Consider the following 23034-nt stretch of genomic DNA (forward strand, 5'->3'; position numbering starts at 1 on the left):
AACAAAAAAAAAAAAAAAAAAAAAAAAAAAAGGGCAGTACATCAAAATTCTTGGTTTTATACTGCTATGCCATTTTAAATGACACCTTTATAAAGAAAAATAGCAGTAAAATAGTATATGAAGTAATGCTTGAGGATTTTCACAAGTCTATGACTGAATCGTTGTAATACCTTTTGAACTCCTTTGTCACTTAATTAAAACAAAATCAGCCTTAGTCTATGAGGCATTAGTAGACAAGACTTTTCTGCAGTCTCTTCAGTAGTTATAACTAAATATTTACCAGTTTATAATTGGTATAATTTAAGTATGTCATGAATTTTTTTAAAGATTCCAAGTTTAAAGACTGTTGGTATTTTTTTTCATGTCTAGGTCTAATTGTTCATAAGGAAACATCTGAATATGTTTAAACAGATATATTTCTAGCCTAGCTATAGTGGAATTCCGTTTATGTGCTTTTTATTTTTTTTCTTCTCCACAGACTCAGTATTCATTTAAACAAGTATTTGGCACTCATACCACCCAAAAGGAGCTCTTTGATGTTGTGGCTAATCCCTTGGTAGATGACGTCATTCACGGCAAAAATGGTATGATTCTTGGAGTTTTGTTGAATTTTTCTTTTTCTCCCTCTCTGATAAAACTTTTTTGATGCTTAGATACTTGGTTTATGTTCAGCCTTGAACCCATTTAATTTGCCAGAGTAGTGTTAAACCTGCTTTTTTGAGCAGTTATTTTAATTTTTTTAATTTGCTTATTTTTTCAAATTTAATTTTTATTTTGCATTGGAGTATAGTTGATTTACAGTGTTGTGTTAGTTTCAGGTATACAGCTAAGTGACTCAGTTATATATATATCCATTCTTTTTCAGATTCTTTTCCCATATAGGTTATTACAGAATATTGAGTAGATTTCCCTGTGCTATACAGTAGGTCCTTGTTGATTATCTATTTTAAATATAGTAGTGTGTATATGTCAATCCCAAACTCCCAATTTATCCCTCCCCTTTGGTAACCATAAGTTTGTTTTAGTCTGTGAGTCTGTTTTGTAAATAAGTTCATTTGTATCATTTTTTAAGTTTTTACATTCTGCATATAAGCAATATCATATGATACTTGTCTTTTTCTGTCTGACTTATTTCACTTAGTATGATAATCTCCAGGTCCATCCATGTTACTGCAAATGGCATTATTTCATTCTTTTTAATGGCTGAGTAATATTCCATTTTATATATGTATCACATCTTCTTTATCCATTTACCTGTCGATGGACATTTAGGTTGCTTCCATGTCTTGGCTATTACAAACAGCGCTGCAATGAACATTGGGGTGCATGTATCCTTTTGAACCATGGTATTCTCTGGATATATGTCCAGGCCTGGGATTGCTGCATTCTATGGTAGCTCTATTTTTAGTTTTTTAAGGAACCTGCATACTGTTCTCCATAGTGGCTGTACCAATTTACATTCCCACCAACAGGGTAGGAGGGTTCCCTTTTCTCCACACCCTCTCCAGCATTTGTTATTTGTAGATTTTTGATCATGGCAATTCTGACTTGTGTGAAGCGATATCTCATTGTAGTTTTGATTTGCATTTCTCTAATACTAAGCAATGTTGATCATCTTTTCATGTGCCTCTTGGCCATCTGTATGTCTTCTTTGGAGAAATGTCTGTTTAGGTCTTCTGCCCATTTTTTGATTGGGTTTTTTTTGTGTGTGTGTGATGCTGCATGAGCTGTTTGTATATTTTGGAAATTAATCCCTTGTCGGTCGCATCATTTGCAAATATTTTCTGCCATTCTGTGGGTTGTCTTTTCATTTTGATTATGGTTTCCTTTTCTATGCAAAAGCTTTACAGTATAATTAGGTCCCATTTGTTTACTTTTGTTTTGGTGGTGAGAGGGCATCCTTGTCTTTTTCCATATTTTAGCGGGAAGTCTTTCAGCTTTTCACCATTGAATATTATATTGGTTGTGGGTTTGTCATAAATAGCTTTTATGTTGAGATATGTTCCCTCTCTATCCAGTTTCATAAAGGTTTTTATCATGAGTGAATGTTGAATTTTGTCAAATGCTTTTTCTGCATCTATTGATGATCACGAGGTTTTTTTCCTTCTGTTGATGTGGTGTATCTCATTTAGTGATTTATGTATGTTGGCTCAATCTTGGAACCCTGGGATGAATCCAGCGTGGTCATGGTGTGTGACCTTTTTTATGTGTTGTTGGATTCGGTTTGCTAGTATTTTGTTGAGAATTTTTGTGTCTATATTTATCAAAGATACTGGCCTGTAATTTTTTCTGTGTTACCCTTGTCAAGTTTTGGTATCAGGGTGATAGTGGCCTTGTAGAATGAATTTGGGAGTGTTCCTTCCTCTGCAATTTTTTGGAATAGTTTCAGAAGGATAGGTGTTAACTCTTCTCTAAATGTGTGATAGAATTTGCCTGTGAAGCCATCTGGTCCTGGACTTTTGTTGGCTGGGAGGTGTTTTTTTTTTTTGTGGTATGTGGGCCTCTCACTGTTGCGGCCTCTCCCGTTGCGGAGCACAGGCTCCGGACACGCAGGCTCAGCGGCCAGGGCTCACGGGCCCAGCCGCTCTGCGGCATGTGGGATCTTCCCGGACTGGGGCATGAACCCGTGTCCCCTGCATCTGCAGGCAGACTTCTCAACCACTGCGCCACCAGGGAAGCCCTGCTGGGAGGTTTTAATCACAGTTTCAGTTTCAGTACTTATGATCGGTCCTTTCATATTTTCTATTTCTTCCTGGTTGAGTCTTGGGATTGTCCGTTTCGGCATACACTTGCTTGTAGTAGTCTCTTATGATCCCTTGTATTTCTGTGGTGTCTGTTGTAACTTCTCTGTTTTCACTTCTGATTTTCTTGATTTGAGCCCTCCCTTTTTTTTCTTGATGTGTCTGGCTAAAGATTTATCAGTCTTGTTTACCTTTTCAAAGAACCAGCTTTTAGTTTCATTGCTCTTTTCTGTTGTTTTCTTCATCTCTATTTCATTTATTTCTGCTCCGATCTTTATGATTTCTTTCCTTCTACTCACTTTGGGTTTTGTTTATTCTTTTTTCTTTAGTTGCTTTAGGTGTAAGGTTAAGTTGTTTGAGATTTTTCTTGTTTCCTGAGGTAAGATTTTAATTGCTGTAAACTTCCCTGCTAGAACTGCTTTTCCTGCATCACATAGGTTTTTGATTGTCATGTTTTTGTTGTCATTTGTCTCTAGGTATTTTTTTATTTCTTCAGTGATCCATTGGTTGTTTAGTAACATATTGTTTAGCTTCCACTTATTTGGGTTTTTTTGACAGTTTTTCTTCTTGTGATTTCAAATCTCTTAGCGTTGTGGTCAGAAAAGATGTTTGATATGATTTCAGTTTTCTTAAATTTACTGAGGCTTGTTTTGTCGTCCAGCATGTTGTCAGTCCTGGAGAATGTTCCATGTGCACCTGAGAAGAATGTGTATTCTGCTTTTGGATGGAATGTTTTATAAATATCAATTAAGTCCATCTGGCTTAATGTGTCATTTATGGCCCGTGTTTCGTTATTGATTTTCTGTCTGGATGATCTGTCCATTGATGTAAGTGGGTGTTAAAGTCTCCCTATTGTGTTGTTTTCTGTTGATTTCTCCTTTCATGGCTGTTAGCATTTGCCTTATATATTGAGGTGTTGAGCAGTTAATTTTAAGTGTTTTCTAATACAAAAAATATTATACGTGGAGGACTTTTAAGATATAGCCAATTAGTATATAACTGTGACTTGTTACATTGTAGGTCTCCTTTTTACATATGGTGTGACGGGAAGTGGAAAAACTCACACTATGACTGGTTCTCCAGGGGAAGGAGGACTGCTTCCTCGCTGTTTGGACATGCTCTTTAACAGTATAGGGTCGTTTCAAGCTAAACGATACGTAAGTTTAATTTTTTGTGTGTTGTGACTCACTAGAGGGCATAGGTGCCAAAATACCTGTGAATACAGTAGTATTAAGGGAGAACTAAGGCATTGGATACCTTTTGAAACTTTAAATATGTTTAAATATTGTTTTTTATTTCTTAAGTATATTTCTTACTATTTAAGTCAAAGTCTAAAAATTATGGTCTGATTTTTGCCCCCCTTTAAGGTTTTTAAATCTAATGATAGGAATAGTATGGATATACAGTGTGAAGTTGATGCTTTATTAGAACGGCAGAAAAGAGAAGCCACGCCCAATCCAAAGACCCCCTCTAGCAAGTAAGTAATTAAATTTGTAACACTGGCCTCATGGGAACCCTGTCAAGTGCTTTCCTCAGGCATAGGGAATGGTGAACAGAAGTGGAGAAGTTGGTCTGACCATTGACTTCAGTGAGGTCAAAGTCGAGGGATGTTCTTAAGTAAGTTTATTTGCTCAGATGTTCTGTTTGGTTCTGAGCACACTGCCCTTGAATCACTGTTTAGGGAAGGTGCCACTCTTCGTGAGAAAGGGTGTAAAAGCCTGTGTTGTGTATCTGGGGAGATATGGGAGAACTGTTGGCCCAACCATGAGTATGAATGAAGTTGCTCTGTGCATCCCTGCTTGTAATGGAGGTCATTTATTTACTCACAGTGTGTAAGATGAGACTTTGGGGCTTTTTCTTTCTTTTTTCAGACGACAAGTAGATCCAGAGTTTGCAGATATGATAAATGTACAAGAATTCTGCAAAGCAGAAGAGGTTGATGAGGATAGCGTCTACGGTGTATTTGTCTCTTATATTGAAATATATAATAATTACATATATGACCTATTGGAAGAGGTGCCGTTTGATCCCATAAAGCCTAAGTAAGTAGTGGAGAGAGTCCCTTAGCTGCTTAACCTTGGTGAAGTCACTTCACATCAGTGAGGCTTAGTTTCCTCAGCTATAAATGGGGATAAAGCTTACTTTTGTTTTCAAAATGAAATATAACTCGTATGTCATGCAGTTGGTGCTTGGTGAATAGTTCTGTATATTAACTAGATATGTAGCTGTATTAGGAAAACCACTGGGTTAAGGCATCTAAGGAGAATATTCACCTTAGACTTTACTTTTGAAAAACTCTTGGCCCTGGGCTGTATTTTTTTTTTTAACATCTTTATTGGAGTATAATTGTTTTACACTGTTGTGTTAGTTTCTGCTGTATAATGAAGTGAATCAGCTATATGTACACATATGTCCCCATATCCCCTCCCTCTTGCGTCTCCCTCCCACCCTCCCTATTCCACCCCTCTAGGTGGTCACAAAGCACCCAGCTGATCTCCCGGTGCTATGTGGCTGCTTCCCACTAGCTATTTTACATTTGGTATTGTATATATGTCAGTGCAACTCTCTTACTTCATCCCATCTTACACTTCCCCCTCCCCATGTCCTCAAGTCCATTCTCTACGTCTGCGTCTTTATTCCTGTCCTGCCCCTAGGTTCTTCAGAACCATTTTTTTTTTTTTTTTTTAGATTCCATATATATGTGTTAGCATACAGTATTTGTTTTTCTCTTTCTGACTTCACTTTGTATGACAGACTCTATGTCCATTCACCTCACTACAAATAACTCAACTTCATTTCTTTTTATGGTTGAGTAATATTCTACTGTATATATGTGGGCCCTGGGCTGTATTTTGACAAGGACCTTAATTGTATAAAGAAGTGTCCCTGTTGATGTGCCCTGGGGCTACCTTTAAGAACCTGACACTTAATGTTGGGAGTTTGTAGTCTCTAATCTGTGTTCTGGTGATCCCCACAGAATGGAGCCTAAAGCTGTTGTCTGCACAACTAATAGTCACAGACCTTCCATCACTGACCAATAAGAAGTGACATCTGTATTGTCATTCCACCAGAGTTAAAAGACTATTACTTAGATTTCCTTGGGTCTTGCCCTGCTGAGACTGAAGAGCAATTACAATCTGGCCTCACAAACTACATTTGTGCCAGAGCTGACTGGTATCTTGTTCCTTGATGGTTTTGTTCTTAAGCTAAATGCTTATCTCCAATGCTGTCTTTGTCAGGGCCTCTCAAGACAAATAATATGAAGACCTGTGTTGTATTACTTAACTTTTGTGTATATGACTCAGTGAATATTAGTGGAGGAACAGCTAGATTTGGAAAACCATTAGACTGAGAACAGGTGTCTGTATACCCACTTTTATTTATTTATTATTATTATTATTTTTTTGCTGTACGCGGGCCTCTTACTGTTGTGGCCTCTCCCGTTGCGGAGCACAGGCTCCAGACACGCAGGCTCAGCGGCCATGGCTCGCAGGCCCAGCCGCTCCGTGGCATGTGGGATCTTCCCAGACCGGGGCACGAACCCGTGTCCCCTGCATCGGCAGGCGGACTCTCAACCACTGCGCCACCAGGGAAGCCCCCCCACTTTTATTTATATTAAACAATTTAGACTAATTACTTTCCCATTTGTTTCAAAGTATCAGTTGTATGTACCCATTTTCCTAAACTTTTGTGATGTCATTCACTGCTACCAATCACTTTCATGTCTGCACATGTGCCAAGTTTCTGTTTGATTTGTTCCAAATGAGATTGTTTTCTAAGAAGCCTCTCTTGGTTTTGTTATGTAAGTGAAGACTGACAAATGTGACTATGCCTTGTAACCTTTCGGGTAACTCCTTGAATGAACTCACAGGGTGCTTACTTGGCAGTGAATTCAGATTTTATTTGTTAGGGTGGTGATTAACCTGCTTTTTTGAGCTGGTTTAAGGTTTAGTTTTTAATACAATGAAGAAATATTAGAAGCAGAGGATTTTTAAGATACGACTCATCGTGACTGTCAGATACTCTGGACTGAACGTGTTGCTGTGAGATGGCTGCTATAGAAACAGTAACTTCTACCTTATTCCTTTGGTAGGTGGAATAGTTGCAGCGCGCCCATGAGGAACACAGATTTTGTGTATGTGATGGTGCTCTTTTCTTAAGGAGAAGGGTGCAGTTATACTAGTGGTTGGCATCTGTGGCATGTTTGCATGTAGGTGGTTTTTCATTGGTACTGGGCCGGCTGCTACTTCTAAGCCCTTCCTTGGTCCCTGAGAAATCTGCCATTTGCTGAATAATGGTGGCTGGTAAATGTTTCTACCCCCACCATTCACAAGACTGAGGCCAAACAGGCAGCACCTTTCCCATCCTCATCCTACCTTAGACTAAAACTTGACCAGCCACTTTGAAAGGATTGCCACTCCTGGTATATACCAAACTCCTTCTGAATTTGTTTTTTGTTGACACTGAAGTCAGAACCAGCTCTATCTGTTGATCTTTTAAAATTAAGAAAATGCTAGATTTTGATGCTTAACCTGTGCATGTGATGGTGCTATACTACTACTTTGATCTCTAATTGTTTAGTAAGTGTTGTTTCATGTGCTTTGTTAGAACAAATTAGAGCAAAGCTTTTAAAACAAAATAGATTCCTGTTATCCTGTTATGTAACTAATCTTTTTACTATATATCCTTATTCTTATCCAAGTGTAATATGCTTCTGGAGTCTTGCTTAGGCTTATTCCCGTTATAAGAATGGATGTCATGTTGCCTGACATTTTAGTCCTTAAGTTGCAATATCAGTATCTCATAATATAGGAAACTAATGTTTTTTCTTTCCCATAGACCTCCACAATCTAAGTTGCTTCGCGAAGATAAGAACCATAACATGTATGTTGCAGGATGTACAGAAGTAGAAGTGAAATCTACTGAGGAGGCTTTTGAAGTTTTCTGGAGAGGTTAGAAGCAGAGCTAGAATTACAGATATATACAGTGATAAATATAATCCTGAAAGCTGCTACTCTAATTTGACAATACTTTTTGGTTTGGTAGAAAGTATGTACACTGAAATGACTCAGAGATTTGATCAATGATTTCTCTGTCACTGTAGGCCAGAAAAAGCGACGAATTGCTAACACACATTTGAATCGTGAGTCCAGCCGTTCCCATAGCGTGTTCAACATTAAATTAGTTCAGGCTCCCTTGGATGCGGATGGAGACAATGTCTTACAGGTAAAGATTTAACGTGTGGAGTGTGTTCTTGTTCTGAATCCTTAATTTTGGGAATCAGAGGTAAATCATGGAGGTTTCATTACACTGAATATTGCTCTAGAATTAATATATGTGTAGGTGATGACATTTAAAAAAAAGTTCCATTAATTAGATAGTATAGTTTTGGGAAACTGGCTATTAAATCTTAGAACCTGGAATTTTGTTGTGAAAAAGGTTTACAAATCTTTTAAAATATCTAATAGAGGAGATAAAACAATGAATCATAACATGTATTTTATTTTATCTCTGAAGACTCATTTTGTATGTAGAACTTCAGTTAATGGTGTTTAAATGTCAGCAGTTAACTCTCCAGGCTCGGTAGAGTTCAGGAGTGGCCAATTCTAGATTGTTCTTCTCTTGGCTGATAGGCCAGTAGGGCCCCCCATCTGCTGATCACTCTTTACTGCTGGGCCTGTCATGCTACAAGGCTTATATCAATTAGTAACAGCATTTGAGCCTGAACATATAAATCATTTAATAACTTTAAGCTATTAAAATGTAATTCCATTCAAAACATATCGTGAAATTGTGGTATATCACGAAGGTTTTCAGATGGCAGGAGTAGATAGTACAGCATGGTACTAAAGACCACCAGGATTTGAATTCTGATTCCCAGGCATTTACTAGCTTGTCTCACCTAATTGTAATAAACTCCTTGTAATGCTGTGAGGGTTAAAGGAGGTGAGGCATGTAAAGTTTTATAGTCCATTGCCTGGCTTACAGTCAGCACTTGATAAATGTTAGCTAGAAAATCCTTTTAAGTCAAGTCTCTATGCACTTGCTTTCCATTGAATCACATCTAATGTTATAGTATCAGTTATGTATCTCTTGACTTTCATTTCTTATAAGTTATTAGAGTATTATGAAATTATTAGACTGTAAAATTATCAAATATCTCATTATACAAATATTTAGCCTTGCTGTAGACTCACTGTTTAGCAGACATTTATTGAGCTCCTGCTGAGTGCTAGGCACTGTGCAGGGTGCTGGAGATGAAGTGGTTAAAAGGTAGAATTCCTGTTCTTGTGGAGCTCACAGTATAATGCAGAAGACCAGACAATGGGCAAGTAATGTCTTGAGGATATTTATCATATGTTTTTAGCAAACTCTTCCCCCAAAACATGTATCCTTCACCCCTACTATACATTTTGTATTGTGCAAACATTGTATTCATAAGACTTAATTTGATTTGAATATATTTAAAGAACATTGTAAACCAGTTATAACTTACGTTACTGGCATTATAATCTTCCCTTCAGGAAAAAGAACAAATCACTATTAGCCAGTTGTCCTTGGTAGATCTTGCTGGAAGTGAAAGAACTAACCGGACAAAAGCAGAAGGGAACAGGTTACGTGAAGCTGGTGAGCAAAATATAGCACTTACTTATTGCTACAACTTTCAGAAACTTGCCATGCCCGTTCATCGTCACTTATTGATAGGTGGTTTATGCGTAACTGTCTTCAATTTGACTGAAAATTTAGAGGCTAAGTGACCAGTGCTTTTTCTTTAGTTATGCTGGTTTGGTATTGATCTGTTACAACACATTGATTTCTTTAAGAATGAGGAAAAGTGAGTAAAATAAATATAAAATAGGTTATACTCATATTGAAAGTGTCTATTATATCTATGGCTGGCGTGTCAGTACTGGGTCCATGAAATTAAGTGATTGAATAGTTACTCCAACATTCAAAGTGGTAAAAATCGGCTTCTGGAGATAGGAAAAATCTTTGAATACAAGAGCCTTTGAATACAAAGCCAGTTGAGAGGAAATCTGTGTGCGTGTTTTTCTCTTTTAATCTTTCACTTAGTACAGCCGTTCATGTTATGTTTTATGTTAATAACATTTATGGAGTACCGACCGTGTTACAGAAGTTGAACACAGATATAAAGGATGACACCCTGCCCTAGAGAGCCCATCTAGCACAAGAGAGTGTCTCAGTAGAGTGTGAAGGAGGTGAGCACGAGGTGCTGTGGGAGTACAGAGCAGGACTGCTCCATCCATTCTGGGGCTGTGTGTGAGAGGGGGGCTTTGGGGAAGAATGTGTGGAGTTGACACTTAAATTGAGGCGTGAGCTCTCTGAAGAAGGATAGAATTAAAGGCATCATTCCTGAGAGAACATGGCAGGATCAAGGTAGCTGGAGTGTAGGGTGTGGGTTGGTGAGCCGTGACCACTGAGGCAGAAGGGCAAGGCAAGGTTATTAAGACCCTTGACTATCATATTAGAAAGTCTGAATTTTTTCTTGAAGGAATAATGGTGACTACCAATTATTAAGGGACTAGTGTGTGTCATAGTATCTACTATACGTGGGCTTGATTTCTTGATTGTGACTTTTCAGGATTGTATCGTACCCAGTTTTCAGATTGGAAGAGGTTAAGTAATTTTCCCAAGGTTAGAGCCTGGTTCAAACCCAGGTTGGTTGAACTTTCAAAACTTGTTATCTTTCTGCTGTTACACAGTCAATGAAGGATTAGTTTTAGAAAGACCATTTCCCCAGTGTAGCAGATTAATTTACCAGAGGCAAGTCTAGAGAGATGAAAAGCAGTCAGGAGCCTTTTGCATAATTCAGATGAGCAATCGTGTCATCTGGAGGCAAAGGTCAGCCAAAACTAAGAGCTGGTTCAGAAGTAGGCCCATCTGGATGTGGAGAGGAAGGAAGAGAAGAGGGTAAATCAAGGAAGATCTTGATCGAGGAGAAGTAGCTTGAGGTGCAGGTATGGGCAGTTGAGAGTTTTGTGTTGGATATATCAATTTATTCAAGTGTAGGTGCCTAGTAATTGGATGCAGAGAGGTACATGGATTTGGAAGAGAGATTTGACTTGAGGTTTATAGGTTTAGGTTTTGCCAATAAAAGCATGATTTAAGCAATGGGGAAGATCCTTGGACAACAAATCCTTGAGATGATTAATCTAGAGAGACTGGGAAGGAGAGAGTGAAGGAGTAGCTAGGTGACTTGAGTATGGAATGACTACACACACACACACACACACACACACACACACACACACACACGAGTATGGAATGACTACACACACACACACACACACACACACACACACACACACACACACACACACACACACACACACACACACACACACACACACTTTATATACGTCTTTATAAGAAGACAGAGCATCTGGAATCCAGATCACAAGAGGAAGGATTAACCTTGATGGGAAAAGAGGTTTAGCTGGATTGGGAGGAAAGTAGAAACCTGAGGGTTCTGATGCTTTGGGGGGAAAAACAGAAAGCACTATCAGTGTTGATAAGGATGGGGAATAGGTGTGGCATGGTTAGGGAGTGAGAGCTAGAAGAGGAGGAGATTGTGCCTGGGGCGCAGTTTAGCCTCAGGTTTCTGAGGTGCTGCAGTTCTGAGTGACAAGGTTCAGGGTGTGGTAAAGAGAGAAAGGTCTACTGGACTTGAGGCTGGGGCCCTCTGACGGCAGGTCAGAGTGACCTTCCTCTTAGATCCTGAAGTTGACCCAGGAGCTGGCATGTATGGGGAACATTTATTTGAAGGCAGCAGTAAGGAACTGAGAAAATGTTGCTGGCCTCCCTCTACTCACCATCCTTATAAAATGTCAGGCTTTAGAAAACAAACAACTTTATTCACAAGACTACAGGGCTGCAGGGGAAGCACCACCCTTCTGGGAAATAAAAGTAAGGTTGCAGGGCTTTGCCATGGGATGGGGTAAAGCTTGTGGACACCAATCAGAATGATATTTTAGAATGTGTAACATAAAATACAGGACTAAAAAGGAAACCAATTAGACTGAAATGTGTTTTTTAAAGTATTCTTAAAACCTTTGTCATATAGTAATTTATGTGCTTTATTAAAAGCCTTAAATAAAATCCCATCAGCATGTCTAATAACTGCATAATTTCAGAGTATCTTGAGATCAAAAATAAACCATAGTGTTATAAAAGTACCTGTGACTTCTACTGATTAAAACTCACAGGTGGTACTACTACCACCACTGTAGGTTTCTGGCCTACATTCAAATGAAAGAAATGGCTAAATTTCAGAGATCAGTAGAAATAGATGTAATTTATTTCCCATCCATGCATGCAGACTCCCTGGAGTGTACCCATGGACAACACGGACCCCAGGTTAGGAACCCCTGGCATTAGGGAAAGGGGTGAATGGATCATTCTGTGAGAGGCCTGAGCATGAGGGAAGTCTGTTAACAGGAATATCGATTTTGCAGACACAATGGAAGAAAAGGAGGAAGGGCAGTGGGAGTTGGGGTCAAGAAAAATAAAGCATGCATCATGGAATATCACGGAGGTGCAGATGAGCTCTGTGGGCTTTTCTGTTATTTATTTTTGGATGTGTTGGGTCTTCATTGCTGCGTGCGGGTTTTCTCTAGTTGCGGCTCGTGGGCTCTAGAGCGCAGGCTCAGTAGTTGTGGTGCGTGGGCTTAGTTGCTCCACGGCATGTGGGATCTTCCCGGACCAGGGCTCGAACCCATGTCCCCTGCATTGGCAGAGGGATTCTTAACCACTGCACCACCAGGGAAGCCCAAGCTCTGTGTTTTGAGAGGCAGCTAAGAATGAAAGCATGGTGGAGTCAGCTGACCTTAAGGTTTCAGGATGAAAAAATTCTCAGGTACTTCTGGGGTCTATGCAGGTGAGGTCTCCTGTATTGTTGGCTTGATAGATCTGTCAGACTTGCCTTGACTGAGAAATTCAAACGAGTGGCCAGGACTAACAAGTATGCTGCCTAAGAAACCCTTGTTTAGATATTGAGGGAACAGATTTAGTTGGCTCTTAAGATACTTGACTGGTAGAGACAGGAGCTCCTCCTGGTGCAGGGGAGACTTCAGTGTCCGGATGGAGCCAACTGTAGCCTGAAATGGTCATGCTTTAGAGAAAAGATTTTATTATGAGGATATTAAACATCTGTATCTAATATACTCTTTCACATCACAGTATTTAAGATTTGGAAGCAACTTTATGGGTCATGAAGCATAATGTTGCATTCAGTGGAGAGTCTATGATAGAGCCCCTGAAGGACGGTACTCACCCTCTCCCACAACACTGCCAGATATGGACAGCTCTTTAAGCTGAGCCACTAAAATCTGTCATTTGCAATTTCCATCTTATAGTTCTATGAAGCAGGGATTTCATCGGCAAACAGACCACACTCTAGCTACTCAATTGTTGTCTTCAAATGTCTTCTGTGTACATTTTTCTGTCAGGTAACATTAATCAGTCACTAATGACGCTAAGAACGTGTATGGAGGTCCTGAGAGAGAATCAAACGTATGGAACTAACAAGGTAAGCAGCAGCCTTTGGACATTTGTATAGTTTTGTTTGTGTGCATTTTCTGCCTTATGTATTTGGATTTGAATATATTTATAGATGGTTCCATATCGAGATTCAAAGTTAACCCATCTGTTCAAGAACTACTTTGATGGGGAAGGGAAAGTACGTCTGATCGTGTGTGTGAATCCAAAGGCCGAAGATTATGAAGAAAGCTTGGTAATTTTAATGCCTTTATAAAGTCTGACTTTCTATAAAGAAAACAACCATTTGGATGTGAAGAATAACATTTTGAACATTTTTTAAACTGATACAGAACCATTAGTTACAGAAGTGAACTAATGACCAATCTATTACCGTTTCATTTACTAATTTCTTTAGAAAGACTTGGATATGCTTATTTGTTTAAAAAAACAAACCCCATTTATTTTGTATCTTAGCAAGTCATGAGATTTGCAGAAGTGACCCAAGAAGTTGAAGTAGCAAGACCAACAGACAAGGCAATAAGTGGTTTAACGCCGGGAAGGCGATACAGAAACCAGGCCCGGGGAGGTCCTGTTGGAGATGGTATGAGCCGCTGTTATGTCATCTGCCCACTGATGAGTCTGCCTGTCTCTCTCTTTTTAAAAAAATCTGTTTCACATAAGAAAACTGTTTACTTCCTTTCCCCTCAAAAAGCAAGTGCAAAAAAAAATCTGAACCAAAGTATAAGTGACATTTCTTTTATTATATACCTTTTTTTTTCCATTTTTCCTTCTTTATTATAACATTTTTAAGGACGTATTATGACAGCCCAACAAGGTACAATGTTGACTGGGGATCTTATCACAGTGTTAAAACTTGTTTGAGTAACTTTTTTTCCTGTGTAACTAACTTTTTATTTTTAATAACTCAATACAGAACTGCTGGTTTCAGAAGTGGTTTTGCAGAGTTTTCCACCTTTGCCATCCTGCGAAATTTTGGATATCAATGACGAGCAGACTCTTCCCAGGCTGATTGAAGCACTAGAGAAACGACATCACCTACGACAAATGATGATTGATGAGTTTCACAAACAGTGTAAGTGCAAAACTGCAGTCATTTTAACACCAGAAATTTGCAGGGAATTAAGTTCTTTGTTCGGATAGAATCTTCAAGGAAGGGTTATTTTGTCTCTGAACTTAGTAGTCCCCAAGGCATCATTTTATATTCCAAGGAAGTAAAACAAAAGAGAAAAGTGGGTATGAATTTCTCCCTTTCAAAAATCAACAGTGATGATCAAAGGGATAAGTTACTTTTTAGTTCCTACTAGTTACTTATTTGCAAGGCATTTAACATGTATTACATTAACTATCTTTGAGAAAATCACCTAATCCTTTATTTCTAGTTTCCATCCGCAAAATGGGGATTGCCATTGCTCCTACCTCAGAGGGTGCTGTAAGGATAAATGAGATAATGTATGAAAATCATGTAGGACAGGAACAGCTTGGTACATAGTAAGTGCTCAGTGAATGTACTTACACTTACCATCTTCATAAGAAAAATGTGAGATAAGTGGTATTTAAATCCCCATTTTGAAATGAGGAAATGTGCTCAGAAAAAATAACTTGCCCACATCACATAAAAGTTGATTTCATTGGTTATTTCTGAATCGGAGTAAACTTGACCTGCATGCTCTTGTTTCAGCTATTACTTTTAAAGCTTTGTTGCAAGAATTTGACAATGCTGTTTTAAATAAAGAAAACTACATTCAAGGAAAACTAAGTGAAAAACAAAAGGTGATCTCAGGACAGAAATCGGAAATTGAACGACTGGAAAAGAAAAACAAAACTTTAGAATACAAGGTTGGCTTTGGTATTATAATGGATGTACATTTAGCACTGGGCTCTGACTTAGCCGTTTTTCTACACTGGCCTGCGGCTGCTGCTTACTGGGAGTTATCATTTGGTTATTTACTAATCTTCATCCCATCCCCAAAAAGAGGAAATATGAGTGAAAAGCATAAAAGGGGTAATACACTCTTTAATTTTATGAAATAGACTTTAGCAATCGAAGAGAATGTTCTACGGTTTAGCTTTGACTATAGCTTGCGTTTTGATTTACTACTGTGTAATGTTTGTTCTCTCATTTACTGAGGATCACTTAGGGGGTACACATTCATTCTAGAGAGAAGCTAATCTCAACCAGTATATTCTGAAAGTAGCCTAAAAATGAAATTGTAAGCCTTAATTTTCAGGAAAAGTAATTTCCACATGAAATCAGTTACAACTTCATCTTTCAGTGAGGAACTTGTTTAAAAGTTCTCATTTCTAGGAATGGAGGTGGGAATCCAGATGAAGTTTTAGAAGAAAATGCTTTCTCCATGATTTTTCTTTCCATAACTATGCTTGCATAAGAAGATTATGAGAGAGATTATTTTAAAGCTGCTTGAAATGTTTACATACCAAATGCTGAACATAATGGTCTACTTTCCCAGGTTGAGATTTTAGAGAAAACAACGACTATCTATGAAGAAGATAAGCGCAACCTGCAACAGGAGCTGGAAACCCAGAATCAGAAACTTCAGCAACAGTTCTCTGACAAGCGCAGACTAGAAGCCAGGCTGCAAGGCATGGTGACAGAAACAACCATGAAGTGGGAGAAAGAATGTGTGAGTGTCATTCATACAGTGCTCATGTCAGGGATGATTCATCTCTAATGGTAGCCTTCTGAATCACTTGTACTTGGGGTAGGGTTTTAGTGGTGGTGGCCACAGCAGCCCCTATTCAGTTCCTCTTCCTTCCTCTGCCCTTACAAGTCACAACAAATTAATAAGCATTATGAAGAACTGGAGAACTGTCATCTTTAGAAAGTAAACTAGTGCACTTGTTTGCTATAACTGAATTAGAATATCTATCGCCATACATAACCTTCAGGAGCGTCGAGTGGCAGCCAAACAGCTGGAGATGCAAAATAAACTCTGGGTGAAAGATGAAAAACTGAAACAACTGAAGGCTATCGTTATTGAACCCAAAACTGAACGGCCAGAGAGACCCTCTCGGGAGCGCGATCGAGAAAAAGCTACTCGAAGATCTGTTTCTCCATCACCAGTACCGGTAAGTTATTTGTAGTTGTGTAGTAACTTGGTAGTACTAGAGAAGGTTTGTTCAGATTAGGTGACTATTTCTGTGAGAATCAATTTTTTGTTTTATATTATTGCATTTCTCAAATTTCTATTTATAAATATTTTCAAATTTAGTATAAACACAAATTTAGTATAAAAACTAGTAATTTAGTACAAAAATTATGTCTGCCTGTGCTAATATTAAAGTAATGAATTGTTTCCCTTTCTCAAGTCTTGCTCATTAATTTCTCTTCAATTTTTTTAGCCTTCTAGTAACTGTATTGCTCAGATTTCCAACGGCCAGCAACTCATGAGCCAGCCACAGCTACATAGGTGCTCTAACTCTTGCAGCAGCATTTCTGTAGCTTCCTGTATTTCGGAATGGGAGCAGAAAATTCCTTCGTACAACACACCTCTCAATGTCACATCTATTGCAAGGCGTAGGCAGCAGGAGCCAGGACAAAGTAAAACTTGTACCGTGTCAGACAGAAGGCGAGGGATGTACTGGACTGAAGGCAGGGAGGTGGTTCCTTCACTCAGAAATGAGATAGAAATAGAAGAGGATCACTGCAGCAGGGTTAGTGCCAGTATTATTTTAAAGCATTGTAGCAATAGATTTTAATCTTCTGTGTTTTTTTTTAACTAACTTGGTTCAGAAACTTCAATGGAAAGATGGGTGAGTGCTAATATAAACAAGGTCTAATTTTTCTGTTAGTTTGGAAGATCAAATCACTCTGAAATTGAGGCCTAGCTCTTCATCTGAAAAGGCCTAAGCTAAACCCATTTGGCACAGAAATACTGCCTCCTGCTCAGTGAAAGCCGGTCCGTGGGGCACATCACAGAGTCACCTGTGCTTTTCAGCTGCGTAAACTGATGAGCATCCAGAGTCAGTGACTGAGTGTCTTAGAGCACATCTTTCTGATTTGGGTTTCTCTTCCCCAAATTAGACTTTTTGCTGTTTTCGAACTTTTCACTTTTAAAATTGCTTTCCCAGACTTTTATTTTGAAAAATAGATTTGTAAATATTTTTTTTCTTGAACCTTTGACAGTAAGCCATAGGCTTCGTGTCCTACATAACCACAATCTTCATCACACCTAAGAAAGCGTTAACCCTGAAAAGTACCTTCTAACTTACAGTTCATGTTTACATTTCCCCAGTTGTCCCAATAATGGCTTTTCTTTTTTCAAACCTTGGTCCTATCAAGGTGAATACATTATATGTGGTTATTATCTCTCTTTAATCTCTTTCAATATAAAATAATCCCTCCTCCCCTTTTTTGATTTTCATGACATTGACTATTTGAAGAGCCCAGGCCAGCTGTTTTATAACTGCTGAAGGAAGGTTTCCATCTCCAATACATTGCTTTTAATCTCAAGGCCTTCATTTCAATTTACAAGGGCTCTGCCTCATTCAAGGGTGTTTAAACAAATTCACGTCTATATTTTCTTCTTAAGGATTAAGGTAAAGTTTTCCTTTGAATCTGAGTAAGTGGACAAAGTTAATATTGTGAATTTACATTTAGTAAAGTTTTAATATATCTCTTTAAGAATAATTCTTCTAATGGCCTGCATTCCTGATTATTAAGGGATGATGATGAATTACAAGGTATTTACCAAGGCAACGGATAATTCTAAAGTCGCTTAAGTTCTTTACTTTGCAGATTTTGCTTTAAACCTTTTTAGGGAGCAAATCATGGTGGCTGGTCTTTCTGATCAACTCTTAATAAATCCCCCTTATTTCATGCAAGTCTACAGACTGAAAACTCAAGGCCTGCTTATGCCTGGTCAACATTAATGTGATATCTAATTTGGCTATGAGACATTTAAGAGGATTTACTAGAGGTCCTTTAACTTCATTTGAAATCAAAATCTCTTTAGAAGTGCAGCAGAGAAAAGTTTAGGCTAGTATCTATGCATCTAGGTTTGTTGGTCAAAAATTAGGTCAGGCGGACTGAATTTATAATATTTCATTGAGGAAAAAATTTAAAATATCATTGATCTCATAAACGATAGTAGAATGTAAGGACTGTCATCCTTCCAAAGCTTGTTTCAGAATGTATTTATTGCTAAGTGTGTTTGAGAAATCTGTCACCTTTGCTAAATGGTAGGACATGAGAGCCACATTCTTCCTTTTCAACATTAAGCTATTTTAAGAATGGGAAGTTTCCTGCTTGTTGTGAGGTTTGGGCAACCAGAGTGGCAAACTCTATTGCCCATGTTTTAGTATCATGATTTGTCACTAGTGCTTCATTTGTTTCTTGTACAGGGAAAAACACTTAAGTTCTCCCGCATACGCATTTTAAATTAGATGTTCATACTTGACCAGCTTTGAAGGATTTGGGCTGTGGTAGACTGCTGCATTTCCTTTCAGTTTTGTAAACAGAAAGATGTTTGCAAAGTTACAAAGAAACTATTAACTATGTTCTGTATGTGATTTTTTTTCCCCCTTAGGCTGAATGTGCTAAATTTAACTGTCCTAAAGTTATATAACATTTTACTGGAAGCATCTAGTTTTTTATTGTATGATAGAGGCTGATTTGACAGTATATTCTTTATCTAGTTCTTGGAACCTTTATGAAACGTTTGGGGGAAAAAAGTTGGTATGTTTTAGCCATTATTGCTTTTGAACTTTTCAAAAAGTTCTGTTTTGAGATTTTTAATAGTACTCAGAAGTATTTTATTTACATTCTTTTAATCATTTTATACACAAGGTTGTCATTATACCTATGTCCCTTTAGCATTCTGTAGTCTACAGCTCCATCAGCTTTGGGGAGGGTCCTGGTTTGTAATAGGAGTATTTTCTCTTTTGTTTAGAGGCTTATGATATACTTAGGGCTTCTGCTGGTCTTTCTGAAGCTTTTAACATAGTCATGGACCTAACAGATTACCCCACAATAGCAGGCACAAATACTGGTTTTTGATTAAGAATGCAAAATGAATTACTTGTCCTGAATACCACCTATGCAGGAAAGACTAGCGGCATTACCAGAACTTTTCCTTCCATTCTTTGTTGAAAGGGAAGCTCCCTAGTAGAATATATAATACATATACACAAGCTGGTGTTAAAAGATGTTCGTTGGTTTTGTTTGAATACAAAGAGAACATTTAAATTGTTTGAGTAACGTTTAGCTTTTGAAAAGGTTCATGCATTTGTTTTGATATTGTCACCAACTAACGTAGCCCAAACTGCTGCACTTCTAATAGCACCCTTAAGTTAATTCTGGGTTATGCTTGTTTCTTGATTCCTCTTTCAACCTGATCAGAATGTAGCACCAGTTCGTCTGCGACACAGACGATCACGCTCTGCGGGAGACAGATGGGTAGCTCATAAGCCTGCCTCTAACCTGCAAACTGAGACAGTCATGCAGCCACAGGTCCCTCACGCCATCACTGTATCTGTTGCAAATGAAAAGGCACTAGCTAAGTGTGAGAAGTACATGCTGACCCACCAGGAACTAGCCTCCGATGGGGAGATTGAAACTAAGCTAATTAAGGTAAAACATTTACACAAGAGAAGGAAATATTAAAAAGCTTAACAAAAAACCATTTACTCTTCCTCTGTGTCAACAGGAACTTAAATGGGTATTTGATAAAACCTCTGTTTGTTAGAAAACTAAAGTAACTACTTAGATTACGAATCTGCTGAACTGGAACTAAATCTGCGACTTTCTGTCAAATGAGGCTTAGAGTCTCAGGTTTGTTAGAGGAGCTCCAGATGTATTATGTACTTTTAATTAATGTGTTTTGTTTTAACCCCTACTTAAGAAGTAAACCAAACAAAGAACTCTTACCTTTGACTGTACTGTCACTTGAGGGAATTCCCTGGCAGTCCTTGGTTAGGACTCGCGCTTTCACTGCCGAGGGCCCGAGTTTGATCCCTGGACCAGGAACTAAGATCCCACAAGCTGTACAGTGCGGCAAAACAAAAACAAAAACAACTGTACTGTTATTTGAATATGAGAGGAGGGCTACATCCAGAGAAGAAAGTATATCGCCTTCTAACATTTAGAAATTTCTGACAGATTTCTTGATCTCTAGTGTAGTTTTTAAATTATAGGTTGAATAAAAAAGGAATGTTATTTTCTGCAATTAAGAATGCTACTAATTATATTACATTGGACTTCTTTTGTTTAGTGAGAGATATGTACACAAATCTTTAAAGTATTTTAACGGTACAGACCCAGCAGTCCAAGCACCATCTGGTTTTGTGGATGGGAGTTTCCATAAAACAGTAGAGTCTTAAATTTAATTTGAGATATATATGTATGTTTACCCTTTGGATGTATAAAAAGTGTAATGGTGACCTTTTCTCTTGGCTGTAGGGTGATGTTTATAAAACAAGGGGTGGTGGACAATCCGTCCAGTTTACTGAAATTGAGACTTTGAAACAAGAATCACCAACTGGGTGAGTGAGCATCAATTCCTTTCTTTAGAGGGCTGTCATTGTCTTAGCTGCTCATTCTTGAGGAACAGACTAGCCTGTAAAATGTGTCAGTTCTCTGAAGGAGTATATATGGTATTTCCCTATTTCTAATATATTTCCTATTCTCAGATACAAAAAATAACTGTTGCATTGTGTTTTCCCTTTTTCTGTAGTCGAAAACGAAGATCTTCCACAATAGCACCTGCCCAACCAGATGGAACAGAGTCTGAATGGACCGACGTAGAAACAAGGGTAGGAGTAAAAAGTATTTGCTAGGGATGTCATATTTTGAGGCCTACAGCTGTAGCTTTTCATGCTCTTTGAAACAAACAACTAAGGGCTGACCCCACATGGCCAGTGCAGCCTGTAGGCCTCTCCCCAGCACATCTGAGAAGGTATTTGTATTTCTGCTCTGGTTTTACTGGAGCTCTTCAGCTCAAAGCCCGTTTTTAGTGTAGAGGGATAGGGCCCAAGAATCAAGTCAGAGAGCATCACCCTAGAATAACAAGAATGCCCATCAAACTGATGGGAATCTTCTCAGGAGAAGAGCTTCCCTGTGGAACTGTTACTCTGGGAAGGTGGGGGTCAGCTGGCCAAGCTCTAGCCTTTGCCACTTTCTTCTTCCTGATAGAAAATGAGATTTACCTGGATGACCTCTAAAGACCCTCCCACCTCACAATTTTTGTGGCTCATCAAATAAATTTCAAGTACCTGATTGGTATTTTAACATACGTATCTGTGCTGGACTAGAAAGCAGTGTTGGATTTCACCTTGGTTGAATCTATCTAATAGACTGCAGAGAGGAGCTGATCTTTCCTCTCTGGTTTTTTTCTCAGTGTTCTGTGGCTGTAGAGATGAGAGCAGGGTCTCAGCTGGGGCCTGGGTATCAGCACCACGCACAACCCAAGTGAGTACTGAGGGGCCTGGGTATCAGCACCACGCACACCCAAGTGAGTACTGACCACGTGCAGCCTTTCTCTGTGTCTTCCCTCCCCACCACCCCTTCTCCCTACCAACCACTTTTTTTTTTTTTTTTAAGAGGACCTATGGTTTTTGTTTGCCCGTTGGAATATCTGGGCCCTACTGGCAGACTACGCTAGGCAGTAGCAGTGCTGAGAACCCGGGGGCGGGGGGTGCTGAATAAGAGCAATTAGAGCTGTAAGAACATTTGCTCTTGTTCCTATTTTTGCCTGTGCTCATCAAATTTTCAGAGGCTGAACTGAGATCCACCTATAAGGAGGGGAGGCTGGAGTCAGGGATGGCAGCTCCTCCTGTAATTCATTCTTTCCTAATTCCCCTCTTATTACAGCAAAAAGTGTTCGCTAAAATAAAACGGAATGGCAGAATTTATGGCCCCTTTTTCTCCCCATATTAATCAAACCTGCTGCTTTTCAAATATCTACCTATACAGGTCCATGTGTCCATTTTTGACACACGTATTCCTTAGGCAGTTTGGAAAATCAGTGCAACAGGATAAAGATGGAAAGTTCTGTTTTTTAAATTTAATACTAGATAAGCATATTTTATAAGTTATTTGCTTTCTTAGAAGGACTTTTAACTCTTCCCATGATAAAACAGGAATTCTCTCAAAGCCCTCCTAGATATTCATTGCAAAATTCAGCACTAAATGCTGGTTTTCATTTTTAGGCGCAAGAAGCCATGAATTGACAGTCCCAATAACAAAAGAACATTTTCATTAGTGTTGGTGATTTCTCCAAAGCAATGCCAGGAGTCTTCTGAACGAATCATCTTATAGAACTCCAGCTTTGTTGAATACCACAGATCTCAGATGTCATCATACACTGGCCTACATAAAGATTCCCCTACGGCTCCAAAGATATCTAGGATTCTACAAACTTTTTATATTATACACCTTGCCATATTTAATATTAATAACAGAGAAAGACACCTTTCTCATGCCGTATGAACTTTTTTATAATGCTATTTTTTGTATATTTCTTGTATACTTATAAACTAATTCATGCATGTATTTGTCTTGGCTGATTAAGAAAGAATATATCTAGATCACGCTTTGCTTTTTATTGTGACTTTTCTACTTCCTGTCTGAATATTTAAGGGTTTATAAACAAAACAAATGCTGCTATTGATTAGCTGCAAGAATGCACTTTAGACATATATTTGACAATGCAAACTTTCAAAATAAAGATGTCAGAGACTCGCCAATACTAAAACCATTTTAGGAAGGTGTTCTGAATTTTGTATATATGTACTTTCTGCCATTTAGATATACCAA

At 38.5% G+C, this 23034-nt stretch overlaps 1 protein-coding gene and 1 long non-coding RNA gene across 9 annotated transcripts in view; one reads left to right on the plus strand and one right to left on the minus strand.

Moving 5' to 3' along the window:
- Positions 1 to 22815, plus strand: part of KIF23 (kinesin family member 23) — a 33569-nt gene extending 10754 nt beyond the window's left edge. For 2 of the 8 annotated variants that reach the window (XM_027123454.1, XM_027123452.1), the window contains 21 exons: positions 479 to 584; positions 3762 to 3898; positions 4109 to 4218; positions 4613 to 4783; positions 6835 to 6876; positions 7581 to 7693; positions 7846 to 7967; positions 9266 to 9368; positions 13211 to 13290; positions 13375 to 13494; positions 13716 to 13842; positions 14176 to 14334; positions 14941 to 15098; positions 15731 to 15904; positions 16170 to 16349; positions 16623 to 16934; positions 19621 to 19851; positions 20680 to 20762; positions 20954 to 21032; positions 21617 to 21687; positions 22428 to 22815. In XM_027123454.1, coding sequence (XP_026979255.1) covers positions 479 to 584; positions 3762 to 3898; positions 4109 to 4218; positions 4613 to 4783; positions 6835 to 6876; positions 7581 to 7693; positions 7846 to 7967; positions 9266 to 9368; positions 13211 to 13290; positions 13375 to 13494; positions 13716 to 13842; positions 14176 to 14334; positions 14941 to 15098; positions 15731 to 15904; positions 16170 to 16349; positions 16623 to 16934; positions 19621 to 19851; positions 20680 to 20762; positions 20954 to 21032; positions 21617 to 21687; positions 22428 to 22443 — 2694 coding nt within the window. In that variant the 3' untranslated portion in view covers positions 22444 to 22815. Of the gene's footprint in view, positions 1 to 478; positions 585 to 3761; positions 3899 to 4108; positions 4219 to 4612; positions 4784 to 6834; positions 6877 to 7580; positions 7694 to 7845; positions 7968 to 9265; positions 9369 to 13210; positions 13291 to 13374; positions 13495 to 13715; positions 13843 to 14175; positions 14335 to 14940; positions 15099 to 15730; positions 15905 to 16169; positions 16350 to 16622; positions 16935 to 19620; positions 19852 to 20679; positions 20763 to 20953; positions 21033 to 21616; positions 21731 to 22427 lie in introns of all 8 variants that reach the window. The other 6 variants (XM_027123453.1, XM_027123455.1, XM_027123456.1 and 3 more) reach the window with 6 other exon arrangements.
- Positions 13970 to 20258, minus strand: LOC113629190 (uncharacterized). Its single transcript, XR_003436424.1, has 2 exons — positions 20149 to 20258; positions 13970 to 14297 (listed from the first exon to the last, which is right to left on the minus strand). It is a non-coding gene; the product is annotated as an uncharacterized LOC113629190 (long non-coding RNA).
- Positions 22816 to 23034: the final 219 nt, after the last annotated feature.

The sequence above is a fragment of the Aethalodelphis obliquidens genome, unplaced genomic scaffold, assembly GCF_003676395.1.
Source record: "Aethalodelphis obliquidens isolate GAN/ISIS:26980383/991018 unplaced genomic scaffold, ASM367639v1 scaffold26, whole genome shotgun sequence".
Lineage (NCBI taxonomy): Eukaryota > Metazoa > Chordata > Mammalia > Artiodactyla > Delphinidae > Aethalodelphis > Aethalodelphis obliquidens.